This window comes from Microcebus murinus, chromosome 10 (genome assembly GCF_040939455.1).
Source record: "Microcebus murinus isolate Inina chromosome 10, M.murinus_Inina_mat1.0, whole genome shotgun sequence".
NCBI classification, from domain to species: Eukaryota; Metazoa; Chordata; class Mammalia; order Primates; family Cheirogaleidae; genus Microcebus; species Microcebus murinus.
This window is the reverse complement of record NC_134113.1, coordinates 95,381,360-95,403,114: the sequence shown is the minus strand read 5'-3', so window position 1 is coordinate 95,403,114 and position 21,755 is coordinate 95,381,360. Positions and strand designations below refer to the sequence as shown.

The 21,755-nt window shown below is 46.7% G+C and overlaps 1 protein-coding gene across 1 annotated transcript in view; it reads right to left on the bottom strand.

The window, feature by feature from the left end:
- VWF (von Willebrand factor) overlaps positions 1–2,370 on the bottom strand; it is a 147,147-nt gene extending 144,777 nt beyond the window's left edge. The window contains exons 1-2 of the mRNA XM_012760580.2: positions 2,197–2,370; positions 1,009–1,063 (exon numbers count right to left, since the gene is read on the bottom strand). Coding sequence (XP_012616034.2) covers positions 1,009–1,063 — 55 coding nt within the window. The 5' untranslated portion in view covers positions 2,197–2,370. The remainder of the gene's footprint in view (positions 1–1,008; positions 1,064–2,196) is intronic.
- Between the last annotated feature and the right edge of the window lie 19,385 nt (positions 2,371–21,755).

The window sequence follows — 21,755 nt, the reverse complement described above, 5'->3', positions numbered from 1 at the left end:
TTGTCCAGGCTGATTTCAAACTTCTGGCCTCAAGCAATCCTGCTACCTTGGCCTTTCAAGGTGCTGGGACTACAGGCATAAACCACCACACCTGGCCCAAATTTCTTAATATTATAAATAGATTGCAATGAGCATCTTTGTATGTAAATCTACTAGTATATTTCGAGAAGATTAAATTGTAAACAGATCAGACTGTGTGCCTGCCATATAGAATCCATGAAGGGTTGACTCTTCCAGGGTCATGTGCTAACTCCCTCTCTAACTGTGTGTGTGTGTGTGTGTGTGTGTGTGTGTGTGTGTGTGTGTTGTCAGGTGGGGAACCACAGCAGTAGATCTCTGAGTGTTCTGGGTTCCCTGGCACAAGACCCACCTGGTAGGAAGATGCAAAGAGTGTGACAAATGTATATTTCTTCCCAGACCAGACTAGCCTGTGGACAGCAGGCTGAATGCTGCTGACCTGATAGGTCTAAAAGGAGACAGCTCAAAGTCAAAAGGCCCCTTCTGCTCCTCACAGACTCAGACTCTCAGTGAGGGAAGGAAGGCAGTGCAGTGCAGTGGAAAGAGTGCCGGCCCGGGACTAGGAGAACTGAGCTCCGATCTTGGCTCTGTGAGAATTTGGAGCCGTCATGTCTCCTCCTTGACGCTCAGTCTCTTCATTTGTACCAAGGGAGGTTCAGCTAGCTGACTTCTACAATCACTCCTAAAACTAATAATCTATCCAAGTCTTGGATTCCCTCTTCCCCACCTGTGTCCCCATCATATAGGACAATTCTTTGCCACCTTTGCGCTTCTTAATTTCCCAGTAGAGGAAGGCTTTTGCAGGAGCCTGCTCCTGGGGCCACAGTCAGGGGCGGGGGCTCTGCAGAACCTTCACAGGAGGCAGCCAGCATGAGCCCAGCATGGGGCTGGGCACACAGGTGCCTCCAGACACAGCCTCTCATCCTGGAAGGGGGTTACTCCCAATGGCCCCGGGGCAGGAGTAAGGAATGGAAGCCCTTTGGTACCTACCTGGCAAAGTGAGCGCCAGAGCAAGCAGCACCCTCGCAAGCCTGGCGGGAACCATCTGCAGAGAAGCAAGGGAGGTGATGGTTACCACCACGCGGGGAGATGCTGCTGGTACGCACTGCTGCCAGTGCATGAAGTGGAGGAAGCAGGAGAAAAGATGGGTCTTCATTGACCCCCTTTTGAACATGGGCTTCTAGCCATCCTCTCCAAAAAAAGCTGTGGCTGGTGCCAGGCCAAGAATAACACCAGCTGTGAGCCGGGAGCCCGGGGCATCCTTCCCCGGAGCACAGCCCCAGGCCCGGACAGAGGAGGAAACCGCTGCCTTCGGCTGCTGCTCCTCTCTCACGCCCCTGCCCTCCTGCAGCGGCCATTCCTTCCTGCCTCCGCATCCCTCCACGCTTGGCAGCGACCAGGTGAGTAGAAACTGTCTTTCACCTGTGTTCCCGCCACGGACACCAGACTTAGAAAACGCTCAAGAACCCCCAACTGACTATTTGCTTCTTGGTCCGCTGCCCTGTACCCTGAGAGCCCAGTAAATGTTTGCTGAGTTGACCTGCTGAATGGACAGGAGTCCAGCACCCTGGGGCCCTGGCAAGTTTCCCCACTGTGCACCCACTCTCAGAAAAGAACAATTGATCCTGGCTGGCAGAGCACACCCCAAGTCCCTTAGAGCCCCTGCCACACCCCCTCTCTTCTGGAAAAGTTTTATTAAATAAAGTGCTTAATCTGTCACCTGAGATTCACTGGGGGTGACTTCTTTCCTACCTAATGCCCCATCCAGCCAAACTACGGAGAGATACACACAATCTGTTATGTATCTGTGGAAGGAACACTTCACTATGACATATGGCCAAGTCTTGGTCTCAGAGCAGGTGTCCCTCTCCCACTCCCAACACACAGGTACAGTAGGTGCTCCCAGAAGGTTCCCAGAGGTGAGGGCGAAGCTCATTCCAACTCCTAGGCATTAAGTACCACCACGCAGTAAAACCCCCTGCATGCAGAAAAGCAGTCACAGGGCCCCCAGATGCAAGAGGAGAAGGGGGCAGTAGGATTGCCCCTGGCTGAATAGAGTCACCCTCCAAACAAAGCCCTTCTAGTCCAGGGATGGAGAAGCCCCACTCCCTGGGGGTGGGGATCAGTCCCACATTGTCCTCCCACGAGTGAGCCCGCTGTCCTTACAAAACACCGTACCTTCCCCTGCGAATGGGGCTGCAGGTATCTCCAAGGTCCCTTAGAAGACTCAGCTGTGCGAGGCGTGGCCACGCCTAGGCCATGCTCCCAGCAGCTGCCGAGGCTGAATCAGGCCTGCTACAGCTCCGCACTGGCCTGCTGTAAGTGGCCCAGGGGCTGCAGAGTCCCCGCAGCTGGGGGAGATAAAGCCCAGGTTGTGACGTCTACCAACCCGCCCTCCCTGCCCCACCACAGTAGCTGCGAGCTGCCATTGGCCTCCCCCTAATTACCAAAGGAAACAATGAAAGGAAATGCTATTGGGAATACCTCCAAGCTGATAAGGCTTTGAACGGTTTGGAGGGAAACCTCCTGGCAGCAGCCTTAATGAACAGCCTTGCCCTCCCCCAAACACCCCCGCTCTCCCGCACCCCCACACTTGGTCCCTTGTCCTCCCTGAGTGCCCCACACAGACAGGATGACCAGGAATGCTGGCTGTCCCAAGGTAAGCTGACCCAGGCCAGGCAAGAATCAGACTGGATCAACAGAGCTTCCTGATCCGGCTTCCAGGGCTGGACTCCAGGAACTTTGGGAAAAACACCTCAACCTGAGCCAACTTAGCTGCCACGTTTGGAGGCAAGAGAGCACTGACGCTTCCTACCCACCCTGGCTGTGAGCGATCCAGCGTGGCCCCCGACAAAAACAATCAGTCTGGGTCCTGGCCACAGGTTAACGGACAGGTTAAAGAGGAAGGCCCTAGCCACACGTGCAGGCCTTCGTAAAATGATGAGGGGCAGTGGTTCGATTCCAGTACTTCTATTATTACTAGATTCTGATCATTCTAATTCTCAAACACTCTCCCACCCCATTTCTGGTACCCTAACTCCTCCCCTAACCTTACAGACACGCACGCACACACAGGCACACACATGCACGCACGCACACATACCAATCCTTCTTCCCAGCCTCCCATTCCAAAAGCCTGATATCAACATTATCTGCTAAACTAATTCCTGCTAAAAGAGGTAGCTAAGGAAATGGGCGGGGCGGGAAAGTGGGATTCCAGGCAGGGCCACAAGCAGCCTGAGCCGTGCTGAGGTGTGGAAGCCCACTGCATGGCTTCTCCACGACACCACCCACCCTCAGACTCTGAGAAACCACGAGGTCCCAACCTCTGCCCTTCCCACACTCCTCACACCCACTCCCTGTGCCATCCAGGAGGGGGAGATGAACACTCCCAAGGGAGAAAACTGGCAGGAGGCAGAGTTGGCACGATACAGAAGAGGCACAAAGGATTCCCACTTTCGGCTCTTTCAAAAATTAAAGAACCTGAACATCTTCCCATTACAAAATATCTTGAAATGCTGTATTAAATGTAACAAATGTTCTTTAAAGGCACTGCTGAGCCTCGGACTGTCCCCAGGGGTCCACGAGCAAGAACAACCAAATGAGCACGAGGTGCTGCAGGCCCGTGGGGTCAGCCAGGCGCACCCTCCAGGCTTCAGGCTGAACGTGGCCGGGCCAGGACGCAGGCTGTGGGCCTGACCCGGGGGAGCGCCAGAACTGGGCACGCATAACGCTGGAGCCCGGAAGGGAAACATCTTCCAACCACCAACACAGAAGATAAAGAAGCTTGTCTGTCTCCAACTATTTTGGAGGGGGGAAAGTCAGTCTTTCTTCAGAATGTGTAGCCCTGGGCCTGCACTCGTGCAAGTGTGAGGTCCGAGAACTCCCAAGCTAAGAAGCTGACGCAAGTATGAGTCTTAGTAGCTGGGGCTCCTGGCAGAAACAGGCACAAATCTGCCAAAATGGTCATATGTGTTCTTCTTCACAGGGCACATGTGAAACTCACAAGTAAAGCTTTCTTGAGGAGGAATTCAAAATTGTAAATTTTAAAACACTCAGTGTAACAATTTACCATGAGCAAGCAGTCACGACAAAGAGCAGGATTAGATCCCTAAGAACCTCAGATGATACAATGATCAGAGAGAGATGAAAAGTAAATGAGGGTTGAAAACTATAATAGAGTGAAACATAGGAATTCAAAACATTTTTAAAAAGACATAATGAGAAAAGAATTGGAAAAGAACTTTTAGAAATGAAATTATTAAATTAATTGAAAAATTCAAATAAAAAACACCAGATATTTCTTAAGAAAATGTTGCTGCGAAATAAATCTGAGGAAATTACTCAAAGAAATAAAGACGAAAACATGAGAGAAGTGCTAAGAAACACGACAGAATTAGAAGATCCAGAGACAAGTGCTGGGGAAAACGTGCACCAGGGCAGAATCCCACACGCAGTGTCTTCTCAGTTTGATGCCCCGAGAAGCTGGAGTGCTTTGGCGCAGATAATGTATTTGGGAGGGCAGGAAACACTGGCAGGGAAGTGGGAATGTGATATGGGGAAGAGAAACAGCCAATGAAAGATGTTTATTAAGCCAGCCACCAAATGGCAACTGAAGCTCAGTCCTGCGAGGAAAGTCTGGGCAAAGTGAATTCTCCCTCTCTGGGCCAGAGAGCAGGGCTGTTCCCACCCCTGCTCCTTCCCTCAGTTATTTCGGGCTGCTCCTGGGGGCATTAACTCCTCACCACGTCTGGCCTTTGGGCACAGAGGAGCAGACACTGGTAGTCTAGAAGAAACACGTGAGGAATTCAGGTCAGAGGCCTCTGCGATGGGGACTGTGGCATCTGGTCTACCTAGTTAAAGTATCGTTCAGAGTTAGGAGAATGTAGAGATAATTTTTTCCTCAGAAAAACCAACAGTGGGTTTAACACTGACAGTCCTTTCTGAAAGAACTACTAAAGAAGGTGCTTCAGGAAGAAGGAAGTTAAACCCAAAAAGAAGATGCGAGAAGAAAAGGTAAACAAATAAATTGGTAAATATGGGGGGAAATATTAGCAGTCAGCAATTATATAAAACAAAAACAATAATAATCATAAATTGGAGAGTTTTAAAGAAATAAGATGGAACCAAAATAGAGACAGTAACAGCACTAAGATGGGACCAAAGGTGTAATAAGGCCATCACATTGTTCAGAAGAAAGAAAGAGGTAATCATGACTTTAGACTTGCTAAGGCTAATCTGCATAGTGAAATTTTAAGGAGGGCTACTAAAAGAGTAGAATTGAATGTATGTTTTCCAAACCCTTGAGAACAAAAACAGGAAATAAAGAAAACTAGACTAATCTAGGAGAAAAACAGAAAAAGCAGGACAACCAATATAAAATAAGACAGTACAAAAAAATCTAAATAGATCAATAATCAACAATAAAAAGACATATTATGAAATTGGATTTTGATAAAAAGACACACAGGCCGGGCGCGGTGGCTCACGCCTGTAATCCTAGCTCTCTGGGAGGCCGAGGCGGGCGGATTGCTCAAGGTCAGGAGTTCAAAACCAGCCTGAGCAAGAGCGAGACCCCGTCTCTACTATAAATAGAAAGAAATTAATTGGCCAACTGATATATATATAAAAAATTAGCCGGGCATGGTGGCACATGCCTGTAGTCCCAGCTACTCGGGAGGCTGAGGCAGAAGGATCGCTTGAGCCCAGAAGTTTGAGGTTGCTGTGAGCTAGGCTGACGCCACGGCACTCACTCTAGCCTGGACAACAAAGCGAGACTCTGTCTCAAAAAAAAAAAAAAAAAAAGACACACAATCCAGCAGTATTCAAGAGACAGGCCTAAAATATAAAGACACAAGGACTATAAGGAAAAGAAAGGAAACAGCAAACGATGGCCAAGGGAAAGCTTATCGTATCACTGTCAGACAAAACAGACTTATGATAAAAGTCGTCATTAGCAATAAAGAGGATAAAAAGTAATATGATCAATGTACTAGGAAGATATAAATTTATGTGCACTTAATAATATAAGCTTAAAATTTATAAAGAAAAAAATGATTGAATTCTAAAGCAAAGCAGAAAAGTTTTCATTTTTATAAAGGTCAACAACATGCGTTTATGGAAAACAATTAAACAAAAACACCTTAGTAACCTACATAAAGAAGGGACCGTCCTTAGCCTGCGAAACAGAGCACACTTCACACTTATGGTAAAATGCAAGCCACTGTCCCTTTAAAAACCAGAACAAGACAAGGATGCTGACATCATCACTGCTGATCAACATTGGATCAGAAGCCCAGGGCAGCACAGTAAGAGAAGAGGAAATATAAGATATATGACATAGAAAGGACAAAAGCAAAGATTATTTGTTTTTGTTTTGTTTTTGAGACAGAGTCTCACTCCGTTGCCCTGGCTAGAGTGCCATGGTGTCCGCCTAGCTCACAGCAACCTCAAACTCCTGGGCTCAAGCGATCCTCCTGCCTCAGCCTCCCGAGTAGCTGGGACTACAGGCACGTGCCACCATGCCCGGCTAATTTTTTCTATGTATTTTTTCTTTTAGTTGGCCAATTAATTTCTTCCTAATTTTAATAGAGAGGGAGTCTCGCTCTTGCTCAGGCTGATCTCGAACTCCTGACCTTGAGCAATCCACCTGCCTCGGCCTCCCAGTGTGCTAGGATGACAGGCATGAGCCACCGCGCCTGGCCAGAAAAAGCAAAGATTATTTGAAGCTATAAATGTTTACATAGAAAAATTCAAGAGAACCTAGTTAAAAGTTTAGCAATTTGCTACAACAAGGTTCATTTAAAAATGTATTATGTTCAGGCTGGGCACAGTGGCTCACCCCTGTAATCCTAGCACTCTGGGAGGCCGAGGAGGGCGGATTGAGGTCAGGAGTTCAAAACCAGCCTGAGCAAGAGCAAGACCCTGTCTCTACTAAAAATAGAAAGAGAGAAATTAATTAGCCAACTAAAAATATAGAAAAAATTAGCTGGGCATGATGGCACATGCCCGTAATCCCAGCTAGTCAGGAGGCTGAAGCAGGAGGATCGCTTGAGCCTAGAAGTTTGAGGTTGCTGTGAGCTAGGCTGGCGCCATGGCACTCTAGCCCAGGCAACAGAGTGGGACCCTGTCTCAAAAAAAAAAAAAAAATTAGGTATGACAATTTCAAATTTAGAATTGTCTTTAGGAAATGGACAAACAACTCAGTGGCAATAGACAGTGATATAGAAAAGTAATTCACAGGAAAAAAAGAAACAACATTGGCCAGTAAACACATGAAAACCACCCAACTCCACAAGTCATTAAGGAAATCTAAAATAAAACTACCCTTCAGGCCAGGCGCAGTGGCTCACGCCTATAATCCTAGCACTCTGGGAGGCCAAGGCAGGTGGATTGCCAGGCATGGTGGCGCATATCTGTAGTCCCAGCTACTGGGGAGGCTGAGGCAGGAGGATCACCTGAGCCCAGGAGTTTGAGGTTGCTGTGAGCTAGGCTGATGCCACGGCACTCTAGCCCAGGCAACAGAAGTGAGACTCTGTCTCAAAAAAAAAAAAAACCCACCCTTCGGAATGGCAAGAATATGAGACTCCTGTAACTCTCTATGTGCTGCTGTTAGGAGGACGAATGGTTATCACTTCGGAGAAAATGTAGAAATATCTACAGGTGTCCCAAAAGTCTCCATGCAAAGCAGAAATTTTATAATGAATATTTAATAAGTAAAGTTACATTTAGCTACAATTTCCCATTTTCTCTATGTATGGCGACTTTCGAGACACCCTATATTAAATTTAAAGATGCCCTTCCCTACAGCCCTCCACTTGCATCCTAGGCAAATCTGCTAGAGAAACCTTCATGCACGTGCACCAACCAACACGCACAGAACGTTCACTGCAGGGGTATCTGTGGTCACGAAGATGTGTAAACAGGCGACCTAACTATGCTTCGGCAGAAGAATAAGTAAATCATTGTACATTCATCCTATGAAATACCAAACAGCAGTAAAAAATAATTTAGGCCAAGAGTACCAATATGAAAAATTCCCCAACATAATGGTGAGCAAAAAATAAAAGCAAGTGTCAGAGGATATGTACAGCATGATACCATTTATGTAAAGTTAAAGACCATGTAAAATAAAATGGTGTATTATTGCTTACAAATATATTAATTGCAGTAAAAGTAAATGTGTGATAATCATTAAATTCGGGACACTGGTTACTTCTTAGAAGGAAGAGAGAAGATGGGCTCCAGAGCGTGGTACCTAAGAGACTATATCTCTCTGTATATATGTTATTTAATCATTTCAAAAGTACGAAGCAAATAGGGCAAAATGTTAAGATGGGACCAACCTGGCTGGAACAAGGGTATTTTTCTATCATCCTCTCTCATTTTCTATGTGGTTGAAATCTTAAATTTCAAACACAAAGCCAAGTGACCTGGGAGTGCTGGCTTTGCCCTTACAAATAGCAGGGTGACCGACATCCTGTACATAAAACTTCACACGCACAGCCGATTTCCTTAAAGCAAATTCCTAGAAGTAAAAGAAATGACTGGGTCAAAGGGCACAACAATTGTTAAGACTTTTACACATTCTTCCAAGAATTATACCAGTTTGCCCTTCCATAGTATTTCATTATTTTGTATTACATATTTGGTGATGTAACTGGCAAAAACTGTTGTAAGACTATTGTTTTGTTTTGGTTTTTTTTTTGAGACAGAGTCTCACTTGTTGCCCAGGCTAGAGTGAGTGCCGTGGCATCAGCCTAGCTCACAGCAACCTCAAACTCCTGGGCTCAAGTGATCCTCCTGCCTCAGCCTCCCGAGTAGGTGGGACTACAGGCATGTGCCACCATGCCCGGCTAATTTTTTCTATATATATTAGTTGGCCAATTAATTTCTTTCTATTTATAGTAGAGACGAGGTCTCGCTCTTGCTTAGGCTGGTTTCGAACTCCTGACCTTGAGCAATCTGCCTGTCTCGGCCTCCCAGAGTGCTAGGATTACAGGCGTGAGCCACCGCGCCCGGCCAAGACTATTGTTTTAATATCCATCCCTTTGATTATTAGGGCAACGCTTTCTGATATTGTCCACCTACATTTCTTCTTTTGTGAATTTCTGGTTCCTATCTTTAGCTCATTTCCAAATGAGATGTTTATCTCTTCCTACTGATTTGAAAAAGCTCTTTAAAGATGAAGGAGATTATTCTTTTTTCTCACTTATTAACATGTGTATGTTTTTCTGAGTTCTTCACTTGTCTTTGATATTTGTTTATGAGGGGCTTTTTTGTTCTTTGTTTTTGGTTGTACAGGAGTTTGGAGAATTGTTTAATGCTCTTTTTTTAGGGAACAAGGTAACAGAGGTGCAAGGTAAAAGTACAAAATACAAGGTGTACAAAAACAACACAGCGAAAATTCAACTCTCCCTTCTCCCAGTTGGATAATCCACCATCCCAGTTTGCCCTGGACGGAGGGAGTTCATGACTAACATGGGACAGTTCTCAGCCCAGTGGGACAGTAGTCACCCAACTAGCTAGTTCCCTTCTCAGAGGCAACACTGTCACCACCTTCTTGGATAGCCTTCCGAAGAATATTACAGAAGTTTTAAACATTTATCATCAATTCTCTTGTGGGGAATATGAATCTCAGTCCACAAACTTGCATTTGAAAGATACATCTATCACTTCATTTTCTTTGACTCAGTTAAATCCAACCCTCTTCATAGTCAGGTTGATACAAGAATCCAGGAATGACTGAGTGCTGAGTGCACAAGGTCAGAGACCTCAGATCTTCTCTCTACCCGCTGGCTGCCTCCTCCTTCCCGAGCCCATGTGACTCCTTTCAAGACTAGCAGTCCAGCAACTTCCCTCCTGGCATGGCCTCTGGGTCCCCGCAGCCTCTGGCTCCCTGGGCTGCAGCTTCAGCTCTGACAGGAGCACCAAGAAAGTGGAGGCCAAGCAGGAGCCACCAGAAGTGCAGAGACACTGTGGGAGGAAGCCTCAGGGCGAGGCGGGAAGCCCTCCCGCCTGCCTCTTCCCCTGGCTGCGGGGCTCTCCTTCCTCAGCCTCCTGACCCCCAGTCAAGGCACTTCACTTCCTCCTGTGCCCTGTGTGCACATGCCCCGCCCCCACCGCACACCCCAGAAAGTCTGCTCCTGGCCCAATAGCGTCACTGCCCAGACACCGCCTGTGCTCAGCTCGCCATACTCCACCGTCCAGAATGTCCTGCCTCTTCCCGCACTCCTCTCTCCTGTTTATCCCCCACCCCCCTCTCCCGTAGGGAAAGGGCTTGTCATTTGGTGAGCATGACAAGGACCAGGCACTCTGCTAGCTGCTGCTTGTGCATCACTTCACTTAAGCCTCCTGCATGCATTTCCCAGGGCTGCCATAACAAACACAAATGGAGTGGCCTGCAACCACATAAACTTATTGTCTCACTTTTTTTTTTTTTGAGACAGAGTCTCACTCTGTTGCCCAGGCTAGAGTGAGTGCCATGGTGTCAGCCTAGCTCACAGCAACCTCAAACTCCTGGCTCAAGCAATCCTCCTGCTTCAGCCTCCTAAGTGGCTAGGACCACAGGCGTGTGACACCATGCCCAGCTAATTTTTTTCTATATATTTTTAGCCGTCCAGCTAATTTCTTTTTGTTTGTTTGTTTGTTTGTTTGTTTGTTTTGAGACAGTCTCACTTTGTTGCCCGGGGCTAGAGTGAAGTGGCATTGTAGGAAATAGGAACTGTAGAAAAAGTAAGGCTAACAGCTTCTTCTAGCTTCTGTTCCCTAAGCTTGCTTGCAGTATGTATAGTTTGAGTGAAGCCATATAGGCTTCAGCAGGTGCTGGGCCCCAAAACGGTGGTGACCACAGGTCATTTCCTGATAAGAGGATGGAAAGTCTCAGGAGAGCCAAGATAACGCAACAAAAGCCTGAAATAAAATGCAGACAAAAATCCCTGGTTCTAGAACCAATCAACTGACAGCCCGAGACCAACCAGAGCCAACCAAAAAATGGGATGCAATAAAATGCTGTGGAAAATTGCAGGTGGAAGGAAGAAAAGAAAAGGTATTTAAGAGATACCTGTAGCCCAAGGAGGGGTCCTTGTCAGAATAGAGGCCACTGCGATTGGTGCTCTGAGACTTGGACCCTAGCTCGAGCTAGTCAATAAAACTCCTCTTGGTGATTCCAGCCTCAGTGACTCTGTCTCTCTGTTCTGCGGTCAGATTCTAACCCTAGCAGCATCAGCCTAGCTCACAGCAACCTCAAATTCTTGGGCTTTTGGGAACAGTGCCATCAACTTACACCAGTTGTAACAACTCCCAGAGTTATTTCTGATCAATTTACACATTCATCCAGAATGGCTCCAGCTCACCCACAATTGTCCCCAGATGGGTGCTCACGTTGCCCTCTAAGAAGTCACTCCTGGATCTGCTTTCTCCTATCCCCAGTAAATGCTCCTTAGTTGATTTAGAGATGTTCCAGATCTTGGGAATTCTCTCTGCAGTTGCACGTTCGCATCCGTAACAGCAGATGTGATGATGTGTAGGCAGGAGCTCCCAGACTAGGAGAAGAACTCCCTCTCCACCTCCAGCAGTCACCAGCCCTGGCTCCAGCCGGGACCCTCTGCCAAAGCTGCAGTTCAGTTACCAATTACCCTTGTAAGAGGAAAACTCCTTAATGAAAATTCATGGAGCTCCCTGGCTGGCATGACCCTCAGAGATCATCTAGCCCAACTTGCTCATTTCATCTATGAGGACACAGAAGCCCAGAGAGGAGAGGAGACAGGTTAGAGCACTCAGCCACTTAGAGAAGGAGGCAGCTCTGCAGCGGGTGTTGTAGACCCTAAGCGAGCCTCGTGTGTAAGACAGGGGACGAGCAAACCTTCCAGTGTTTGGCCCATCACTGGCAGCAAATTTAAAACCAGTCCCTGTGACAGGTTGATCCCAGAGCCGGGCCCCTCCCTCCTTATCACAGGCAGGGCTGTAGTGAGGGCCATTAGTTGCTCCACGAGGTTTCTCTGAGCACTGGGTGCGCAACCAAGGTTGGCAGCTGAGAATAAATAAGTCAACAAAGAGCTCCAACCTGCAAGAATTCCCTGAATGTGTCCCATGGGCGAGGCCTGGGCGCTAGAGTGAGTGGACATGTAAGATACCAACTTCCAGACTTCAAGCAGACAAGGATTCACTATTGTAGTCATTCCTGCAAGTCTAGTCACTAGCACAGTCCCTGGTAAAGAGCATATTCCCACTACAAGTTTTTAAATAAATGACAAATTCCTGCTATGGAAGAATTCTCATTTTAGTAAGCAGAGAGATGAAAGTAATGTGCACAGATACATGCAGGTTTGCGTGCCCCTCGATGATTTCATATAGTCTCGGCCAAACTTCTTATAGGCCTTTCCCTGCTTCCCATTTAATTTGCATAGCTGATAAAAAAAAAAAAAAACTCCTAGGCTCAAGTGATCCTTCTGCCTCAGCCTCCCGAGTAGCTGGGACTATAGGCATGCGCCACCATGCCCAGCTAATTTTTTTATATATATATTTTTAGTTGTCCAGGTAATTTCTTTCTATTTTTTTTTTAGTAGAAACAGAGTCTCTCTCTTGCTCAAGCTAATCTCGAACTCCTGAGCTCAAACGATCCACCCGCCTCGGCCTCCCAGAGTGCTAAGGTTACAGGTGTGAGCCACCATGCCCGGCCTCACAGTTTTGAAGAAAAGGAGTCTGAAATCAAGGTGTCGGCAGGGCCATGCTCCCACCAAAGGCTCTAAGGGAGAGAATTGCCTTGCCTCTCCCAGAGTCGGTGGCTCCAGACATTCCTCAGCTCGTGGCTGCATCACTCCAATCTCCGTCTCCATCTTCACTTGGATTTCTCCTCTTCTCCCTGTGCGTCTCTCCTCTGTGCCTCTACTCTGTGTGTCTCTTAGAAGGACATTGTCTCTGAAGCTCAGTAATCTAGAATGAGCTAGTAATCCAGGATGCTAGGTTCCAGGGGGTTGGGACACGGATACATGTTCTGGGCATCACCATTTGATGTACTATACCTTCTAACAACCACTGGCGGTAAATAAGCATCTCTCTCACTTTACAGGTGAGAACGCTGAGGCTCAGACCAGCCGGGTTCCTTGTATAGGGTCACACTGCTGCAAAAAGGCAGCCAGAATCTGAATCCACTCTGTCTGGTTGCAAAGTCCATGTTTCTGCAACTGCAGGAGCCTTTCCTCCGTCCCCCCTCCCCTCATCCCCCACTCTCCTGCCTTTGAACCTCCTCTGGATGCGTCTAGCAGGGCTTTCATCTTTTCTTGCATTTTCCTGTTTAAGTCTTCTCTCGCCTGAGCTCTCCTAGAACAAGGACCACGCCTTACTCATCTCTGTATCTTCCAAAGTGGAAACACGGGGCACGGCACGTGATAAGTGCCCCATAAATGCTTGTTGAACTCCCTGCTAATATAACAATAGCGTGGATTAATGAGCATATAATATTAAAATGTAGCAACAGGGCTGACACTACAGAGGAAGAATTGCTCAACACCCGAGGAAGCTGTCAGCTGCTCCCCAGCTCATCAGCATAGACGTAAAGACAGCCCTTGTCACTGTGGTCGGGGAAATTGCAAGTCACCCTGGCAGGGCCGTCAGACGGAGGTCACATTCTCAAGTGGCATTCTGTGGCCATAAACTGGTATGACACTCTGGCACTAAGTAACACTTGAATGTCTAGTTTAGCAGAGTATAGCACACTTGGCTGGAATACTAAGATTATTTTCCCTGCATGCAGGAGAACAGAGATGAATGCAGCTGAGATCCCGTCCTCCAAGAGCTCCTGATCCGCTAGGAAGGGAGCTGCCACACTTGTGCAGAGGTGACAGGCTCTCCAGCCCCTCGCACCACTCATCGTGCCCGGAATCGTGCTGTCAGCACAAGTACCATTTTCTTAGGGAAGTGGGGGCTCAGAGGCCAAGCCATCAAGTTGCATGTTTGACAGTTTAGGCCTGGTGATTTTAATAGATATTTTGTGTTATGTAATTGATTGATTAGTAAATATGAAAATCACCCAGAGAGACTTCTCTGAAGATATTTCCATGGAAGCTGTTGGTTTCCCTGGGATTATATAAAGTTTTTTATATATAAGAGCTTGCTATTTGAAATGAAAGGCAGAGCCATCAGCCAACAGCCCTGAGCTATGTGAGACTGAGCCACATACACTTCTGTATAGTCTAGAGGCCTGAGAACACTGCCGGATGCTCCAAGTGCCCAGAGCACATCAACTGTCCTGGGACCTCATACCACTCATTCGGTGAGGACTCACAAGATGTCTTTTGGAATTTTTGTCTTTTTTTATAAACATGCCATGTGCTGATGATGTCTTATCTCTCTAACCAAACCACCAGTTCTATGGGAACAGGAATGGAATTTCGAAAGCATGCTGCTTCCCCAGACTACGCCCACGCCAGACTCAGGCGCGGGACCCTTAGCAAAAGGGAACCTCCAAATCAGCACACCCGGCTCCAAGCTGGAACCCTGCAGACCCTCACTCACTGGTCACCCTGCCCTGCACTCTGGCTTCCCAGTGCAGGGGGAGGTGTGGGATGGAGTACTCACACTCTGGTGAGCACCCTGGGGCAGAGGGAGCCCTGGGCCCTTAGACCACAGAGGTTGAGCTCTATGCCTAGCAGTCTACTAATAAAAATATAGGCAGTGCATCAAGACCTAGCCTAACAGTTCTAGAAGTTCAGAGGAGAGTGAACTCAGTTCCTCCAGGATGATGGATAGGGAAGGCTTCAGGAAGGGGAACATTTGATTTGGCCTGGGCAAGGTGGCTAGAATTTTTTTTTAATAATCTTAGTTACTTTTCATTATTATAAAAGTAATGAGGTGGGGCGAGGTGGCTCACGCCTATAACCCTAGCACTCTGGGAAGCTGAGGCAGGCAGATCGTTTGAGCTCAGGAGTTCGAGATTAGCCTGAACGAGAGAGCAAGACCCCATCTCTTCAAAAAAAAAAAAAAAAATAGAAAGAAATTAGCTGGACAACTAAAAATATATAGAAAAAAAATTAGCCGGGCATGGTGGAGCATGCCTGTAGTCCCAGCTACCTGGGAGGCTGAGGCAGGAGGATTGCTTGAGCCCAGGAGTTTGAGGTCACTGTGAGCTAGGCTGACGCCATCGCACTCTAGCCCAGGCAACCGAGTGAGACTCTGTCTCAAAAAAAAAAAAAAAAGAAAGAAAGAAATTAGCAGGACAGCTAAAAATATATAGAGAAAAATTAACCGGGCATGGTGGAGCATGCCTGTAGTCCCAGCTACTCGGGAGGCTGAGGCAGCAGGATTATTTGAGCCCAGGAGTTTGAGGTTGCTGTGAGCTAAGCTGACACCATGGCACTCACTCTAGCCTGGGCAACAAAGCGAGACTCTGTCTCAAAAAAAAGAAAATAAAAAAAAAAAAAAGAAAAGAAAAATCACCCAAAATCCCACTATGCAGATACAACCACCAACAGTTGAGCATATTACATTTCCTTTTAAAAAATGTATATGTATTATAAATTTTAAATAAAAATCTTCCTATAGAGAGGGTTTTGTAATCTTCATTTCCAAATGTATCATAAATGTCTTTCAATTCATTTATAGTTCTTTATTTTGTTGCTTTTGTTCACTGTATAATAGTCCACTTATTGATATTCCACAATTTATTTTTGTTTTGTTTTGTTTTTAATTTTTTTTTTTTTTTTGAGACAGTCTCGCTTTGTTGCCCAGGCTAGAATGAGTGCCGTGGTGTCAGCCTCGCTCACAGCAACCTCCAACTCCTGGGCTCAAGCAATCCTTCTGCCTCAGCCTCCCGAGTAGCTGGGACTACAGGCATGCGCCACCATGCCCGGCTAATTTTATCTATATATATTAGTTGGCCAACTAATTTCTTTCTATTTATAGTAGAGACGGGTCTTGCTCTTGCTCAGGCTGGTTTCGAACTCCTGACCTTGAGCTATCCACCTTCCTGACCTTGAGCTATCCATCTGCCTCGGCCTCCCAGAGTGCGAGGATTACAGGTGTGAGCCACCGCGCCCAGCTGATATTCCACCATTTATGTAAGCAATTCCATATTATGGGATATTTATTCAGGTTGGTTCTACTATTTCTGTTTATTAACAATGCCACGATGAACATCTTTGGAGCTGTACCAATGCACGACCTGCAGGATTATTTCCCTAGCATGAAATTCCGACATGGAGTTTCTGGGTCAGCTGTCATCCACATTGTAAGGCCTTTGATCATAAGGTCAAATAGCCCTCCCAAAACATTACGACGGTTTGCACTTGCACTACTCATTTGCTGAGTAGGATTTTGACAGGTGGAAATGACGGCAAAGGGCACGTCGGCTGCAAGGAAAGGCGTACAAGCTTAGAAGCAGGAATGTTAAATCAACAAGTAAATAAACCAGCCAGTCGCTACAACCTGGGAAGGAGACTCACGGGAGAGAAGACGAGAGACTGGAAAGACGAGAGTCCTCGAGGCCCTGCGCCGCGGCGGGGCTTGTGCCACCCGCGGGCGCCGGGAGAGACGCTGGCAGCAGCGCCAGGGGCCGCAGAGAGGTCAGATGGAGAAAGACAGGCCAGTCGGCGGCTGATGGACCCTCCGGGAGAGGGACCACAGGGCCTGGGGAGGGCCGGGGCCTTGCAAAGGGAAGACAGGCACTGCGGGCCACAGAACGAGCGGCCTGGTAGTATAGAATGATGGCCACGATGTCTACGTCCCTTCCCCAGACCCCTGACCGCTACTTCCCTGGCCAAAAGGACTTTGCAGACGTGACCAGGTCAAGGGTATTGAGATGGGAGATGGTCCTGGATTGCCCCGGTGGCCCACCGAAATCACAAGGTCTTCATGAGGGGAGGAAGGGGAGGTGACCACAGGGTGCGGGGCCGCGAACCGAGGGATGCGGGCAGCCTCTGCAAGCCGGCAGGGCAAGGAAGGAACACGGCTTGGCCGACACCTCGATTTTGAGCGATTTTGAACTTCGGATGCCTAGAACTGTAACGTAAGTTTGTGTTGTTTTAGGGCATCATGTTTGCGGTAATTTGTTGCCGCAACAGGAAACAAACACAGCAGAGAGCACGCACCGTACAGCCTCGCTCTCGCTCTCGGGGAGGGGCCCGAGGGGGCTTTGCTCAATAATCGATGGGACTCAAAGTAGGTGCTTTGAGGCTCAGGGTAACGGGGTCCTTGGGGGCCGTGTTCGAGGCCTCTGGGACTCTGGAAGGGCGGATGCAAACAGGAAGGGCGTGTGACTGTCCGACACCCCTGGGGCCATGCTGTGACGAGACAGGGGAATGGGCGAGTGGACCTCTGCCTGTTTGAGGAGTGAGTTCTCCAAGGAGTAACCAGCACGAAAGCAAGAGATCCTTGGGGGAGAAAAGATCTTCAAGAAGGACCCATCTTTGCCTTTCCCTTAGGTATTTGTAGCATCTCTTCTATGTAAATTTCTGAGAAAAGAGAATTTCCTCAGCAGTTCACCGCTATAAACACTCCGGTGTTGCTCAGGCCAGACTTCCACCCCCGGCGTGTGACGGCAGCCCTTTGGCTGAGGGGAGCCTGTCCTGCTCCACTTCGCTCTCCTTGGGACACAGACATCTTGTCAAAAATAGCCTGTTGCTTCCTTCCTCCACAGCCGTCAGCACGGTGGCGGCATCCCGCAGTGCAGTGTCGGAAGAATGACACAACTTCCGACTGATCTTCTCATGTCTGGGTAACTGTGACACCGTGTCATTACTGCCGCAGTTAGAGAGGACTCGGACCGTTAGGCCTGGCGGGGTTTCTGGTCCTAGCAGCGCAGTAGGATTCCTGGCCCTGAACTACTCTCTCAGGGCCTGGGGTTCTAGTTTTACAGACAAAAAGCATAACAGTCCACATTTGTATGCATCTTACAAAATAGCTTCAAACTATATAAATCAGCACTTGACTTCAAAGCCTCTCAATTATCCATAGGTCAAGCAGATAAAAATCAGTAAATGTAGAGATTTTAAAAACAACTGTTAAATCCTGTCATCGGGCCGGGCCCTGTGGCTCACGTCTGTAATCCTTGCACTCTGGGAGGCCGAGGCAGGAGGCTCGCTCAAGGTTAGGAGTCCAAAACCAGCCTGAGCAAGAGTGAAACCCCGTCTCTACTAAAAACACAAAGAAATTAATTGGCCAACTAAAAATATATAGAAAAAATTAGCCGTGCATGGTGGCGCATGCCTGTAGTCCCAGCTACTCGGGAGGCTGAGGCAGAAGGATCACTTGAGCCCAGGAGTTTGAGGTTGCTGTGAGGTAGGCTGACGCCACGGCACTCTACCCGGGCAACAGAGTAAGACTCTGTCTCAAAAAAAAAAAGAAGAAGAAGAAGAAGAAGAAAGCCCTGTCATTGTACTTTTGGGCATTTATCACGGAGAAATGGAAACCTAGGTTCACACTAAATCCCGTACAGCCTTATTTATAATAGCAAGAACTGGAAGCAACGCAAATGTCCTTTATTGTGTGAAGAGCTAAGCAACTATCACATCCAGACCACGCAATGCCACTCGGCAATAAAAAAGAACAAACTACTGAGACACACGGCATGGATGAATCTTCAGGGAATTGTGCTGAGTGAAAAAAAGCCAGTCCCCAAAGGCCACATACTATACGAGCCCAGGTATATAACATTTTTGAAATGACAAAACTATAGAAATGAGGAACATATTAGTAGTTGCCACGGTGAGGACTGGGAGGGGGAGGGGCTACGAGAGGGATGTGGTTGTGGTCATCCATGGGCAGCAGGAGGGGTCTTTGGCAGGACGGCCGTGTCCTGACTGTGGTGGTGGATACACAAACCTACAGCTACAATAAAGTGCACACACACAAACACACACACAAATGAGTACAAGTAAAACTGGTGACATTTGCATTTCCTGGTTATGATATTCTACTCTAGTTTTGCAAGATGTTACCATTGGGGGAAGTGTGTAAAGGATCTATGGGACTCTCTATATTGTTTCTTACAACTGCATGTGCATCTGCAATTTTCTCCACATAAAAATTTTACTTCAAAATTGTTTTTTAGAAAACAATAAATGAGCTTGATCCAATAAGTGTATTTAGAACTCTTTACTCAACAATTAGAGAATCCACATTATTTTTAGGTACACATAAGTTAACCAACTCATCCCAGTTTGCCCAGAACTTTCCTGACTTTAGTACTAAAAGCCTTTCATCAAAACCCTCTGTCCCTAACAAATCAGGATGCTTATTTGCCCCTAACATTTACAAAAATTGATTATGCACATTTCTCAACACAAAACAATGCTCGGCACATTTCAAAGAATGGGTTACATACACACCATATTCTCTGATCATAATACAATTAAATTGAAATGCCAATTTAAAAGATTTAAAAATCCTCACACATTTGGGAACTTTAAAACACATGTCTAAATAACTCATGGATTATTTACTAAAAATAATCATAAGATTTTAGATACTTAAAACCAAACAATATGGAGATGCTCCATATTAAACAATATTCAAAGTGCGTGAAGATGCAATGAAATCTGTTCTCTCGCTAGCTCAGTTCTGAAAGCTGAAAGAAGTATAAAAACGGCACCTTTTTGTAAAGCCACTTGGCAACATGAAATGGACTAGACTCCTTTAAAGCTGAGCACTCTCCATCCAGTAAATTCCACTTCTAGGAATTTATCTTAAGGAAATTGTCCTTCAAGTAGGACAAAGACCTACATCCAAGACAGTCACTGCAGCACTGTTTCTAACTGTCAAAACAAAAGCATAAGCATCTTAAATGCGCCAGTTTAGGAGATTAGTTAGATAACTTCTGTCACACACATGGCATGGATTAGCACATAGCCATGAAAAACAGTGTTGAAGAACAGTTCCTAGTGACATGAGGAAATCGCTGTTATATAATCTTAAGTGAAAAGAGATGTGAATGTGCCTACGCAGTGCAATCTCAACTGTGTAAATACATATACAAGAAAACACTGGAAAGAAATATGCTAACATATTTGCACTGTCATCTCTAGATGGCAGGAGACTGTCTCATTTAAATTTCTTGTATTTTCCAATTTTTTCACAAGGTGCTTGTAAGAGTACTTGATGTCGTTAAATGTTTACTTTTTTAATGTACAGACAATGAGTGGTGAGAAGAATTAAAAGCTGAAAGTTTTCCAGAACTCAGTTATACAAGATAAAGTCACAGGTGAGAGAAGGAGGGAGAGTGAATTCTAAGGAAAAAGGATGGGTTTTTTCTAGACCCAGTTAGATTCTGGCTTCCCTGGGAAAAAAATCTTAAACAAGAAAAAAAAAGAAAGAATAAAAGCTTGATTCACTTTTTAATATCTCTTTAAGATAAAAATCAAATTCAGGGCCCGGCACGGTGGCTCACGCCTGGGAGGCCGAGGTGGGCAGATTGCTCGAGGTCAGGAGTTCGAAACCAGCCTGAGCCAAGAGCGAGACCCCGTCTCTACTATAAATAGAAAGAAACTAATTAGCCAACTAATATAAATAGAAAAAATTAGCCGGGCATGGTGGCGCATGCCTGTAGTCCCAGCTACTCAGGAGGCTGAGGCAGCAGGATTGCTTGATCCCAGGAATTTGAGGTTGCTGTGAGCTAGGCTGACGCCATGGGCACTCACTCTAGCCTGGGCAACAAAGCAATATTCTGTCTCAAAAAAAAAAAAAATTTAGTGGTAACTCTAATTGTAATAACCAAAACCTGGGAACTACCCAAATGTCCCTCAACAGTAGAATGGATAAATAAATTGCAATGTGTTCACCATTAGATTATTACACAGCACTGAGAGTAATGTGTTGCTCTCCACATGCAACAGTATGAATGAATCTCACAAATATAATGTCAAGTGAAAAAAGGCAGACTCGAGAAAGTTCTTTACCGTGTTACTCCATTTACAGAGAACACTGGCACCGGCAGAACTGACCTGTGCTGTTCGAGGTCCGGAGCGTGGTTCCCCCTGGGGGGATGGCGGCTGGAGGGGGCATGAGGGGAGTGCTGGGTGCTGTGACCCACTATTTCTTAGCCTGCTTGCTGGCAATGAGAGGGGCTGCTCAGCTTGTGGAAATGTTCTGAACCGCATGCTCATGGGCCGTGTACCTTCTCTATGAATATTATATTATACATCCATATAAAGTTTTCAAAAAGAAAAAAATTAATAGTGTTTGAAAGCACACTTGGAATTTATTTTCCCTTAATGGGATAAAGGTTCCTGAAAAGCTGATGGGTTTCCTAGAATTTTATTAATAATTCAAGTCTCCCAAGCTGCGTTCCAGACAGAGCAGCATCGGACCCCGCCTCCCCTCTGGACCCGGGGCCGTCTGCCTCTCCCAACAGACAGGGAGGCATCCCCACCTGCCACCAAGAATGAGTCGCTGTAACCCGGCGCACACCGCGTATGCAGGCATCCACGTGGCATGACGAAGTGCGGCACAGCTTGTCTTAAAGGGAGGAAAAGAAAAGGTGCAAGCATTGAGCTAATTCAGAGAGGAGACTTGTCTCACTGGCTTTCCTCGTTCTGAGGACCCTACCCCAGCCCCTGAATTCAGAATCCCTGCACCTAACTCCTGGGCCTACCCTGCGATTGCTAACATTTATTTGTTGGCAGGGCTGGGCTTTGGGGAGACAAATGTGAGTGAAAATACATCATTATCTGCCCATATGGAGCTTAAGGTCTGTTGATGAGGATTGGCATAAATCCAAACAACTGTGACTGCAAACAGTGGTGGCA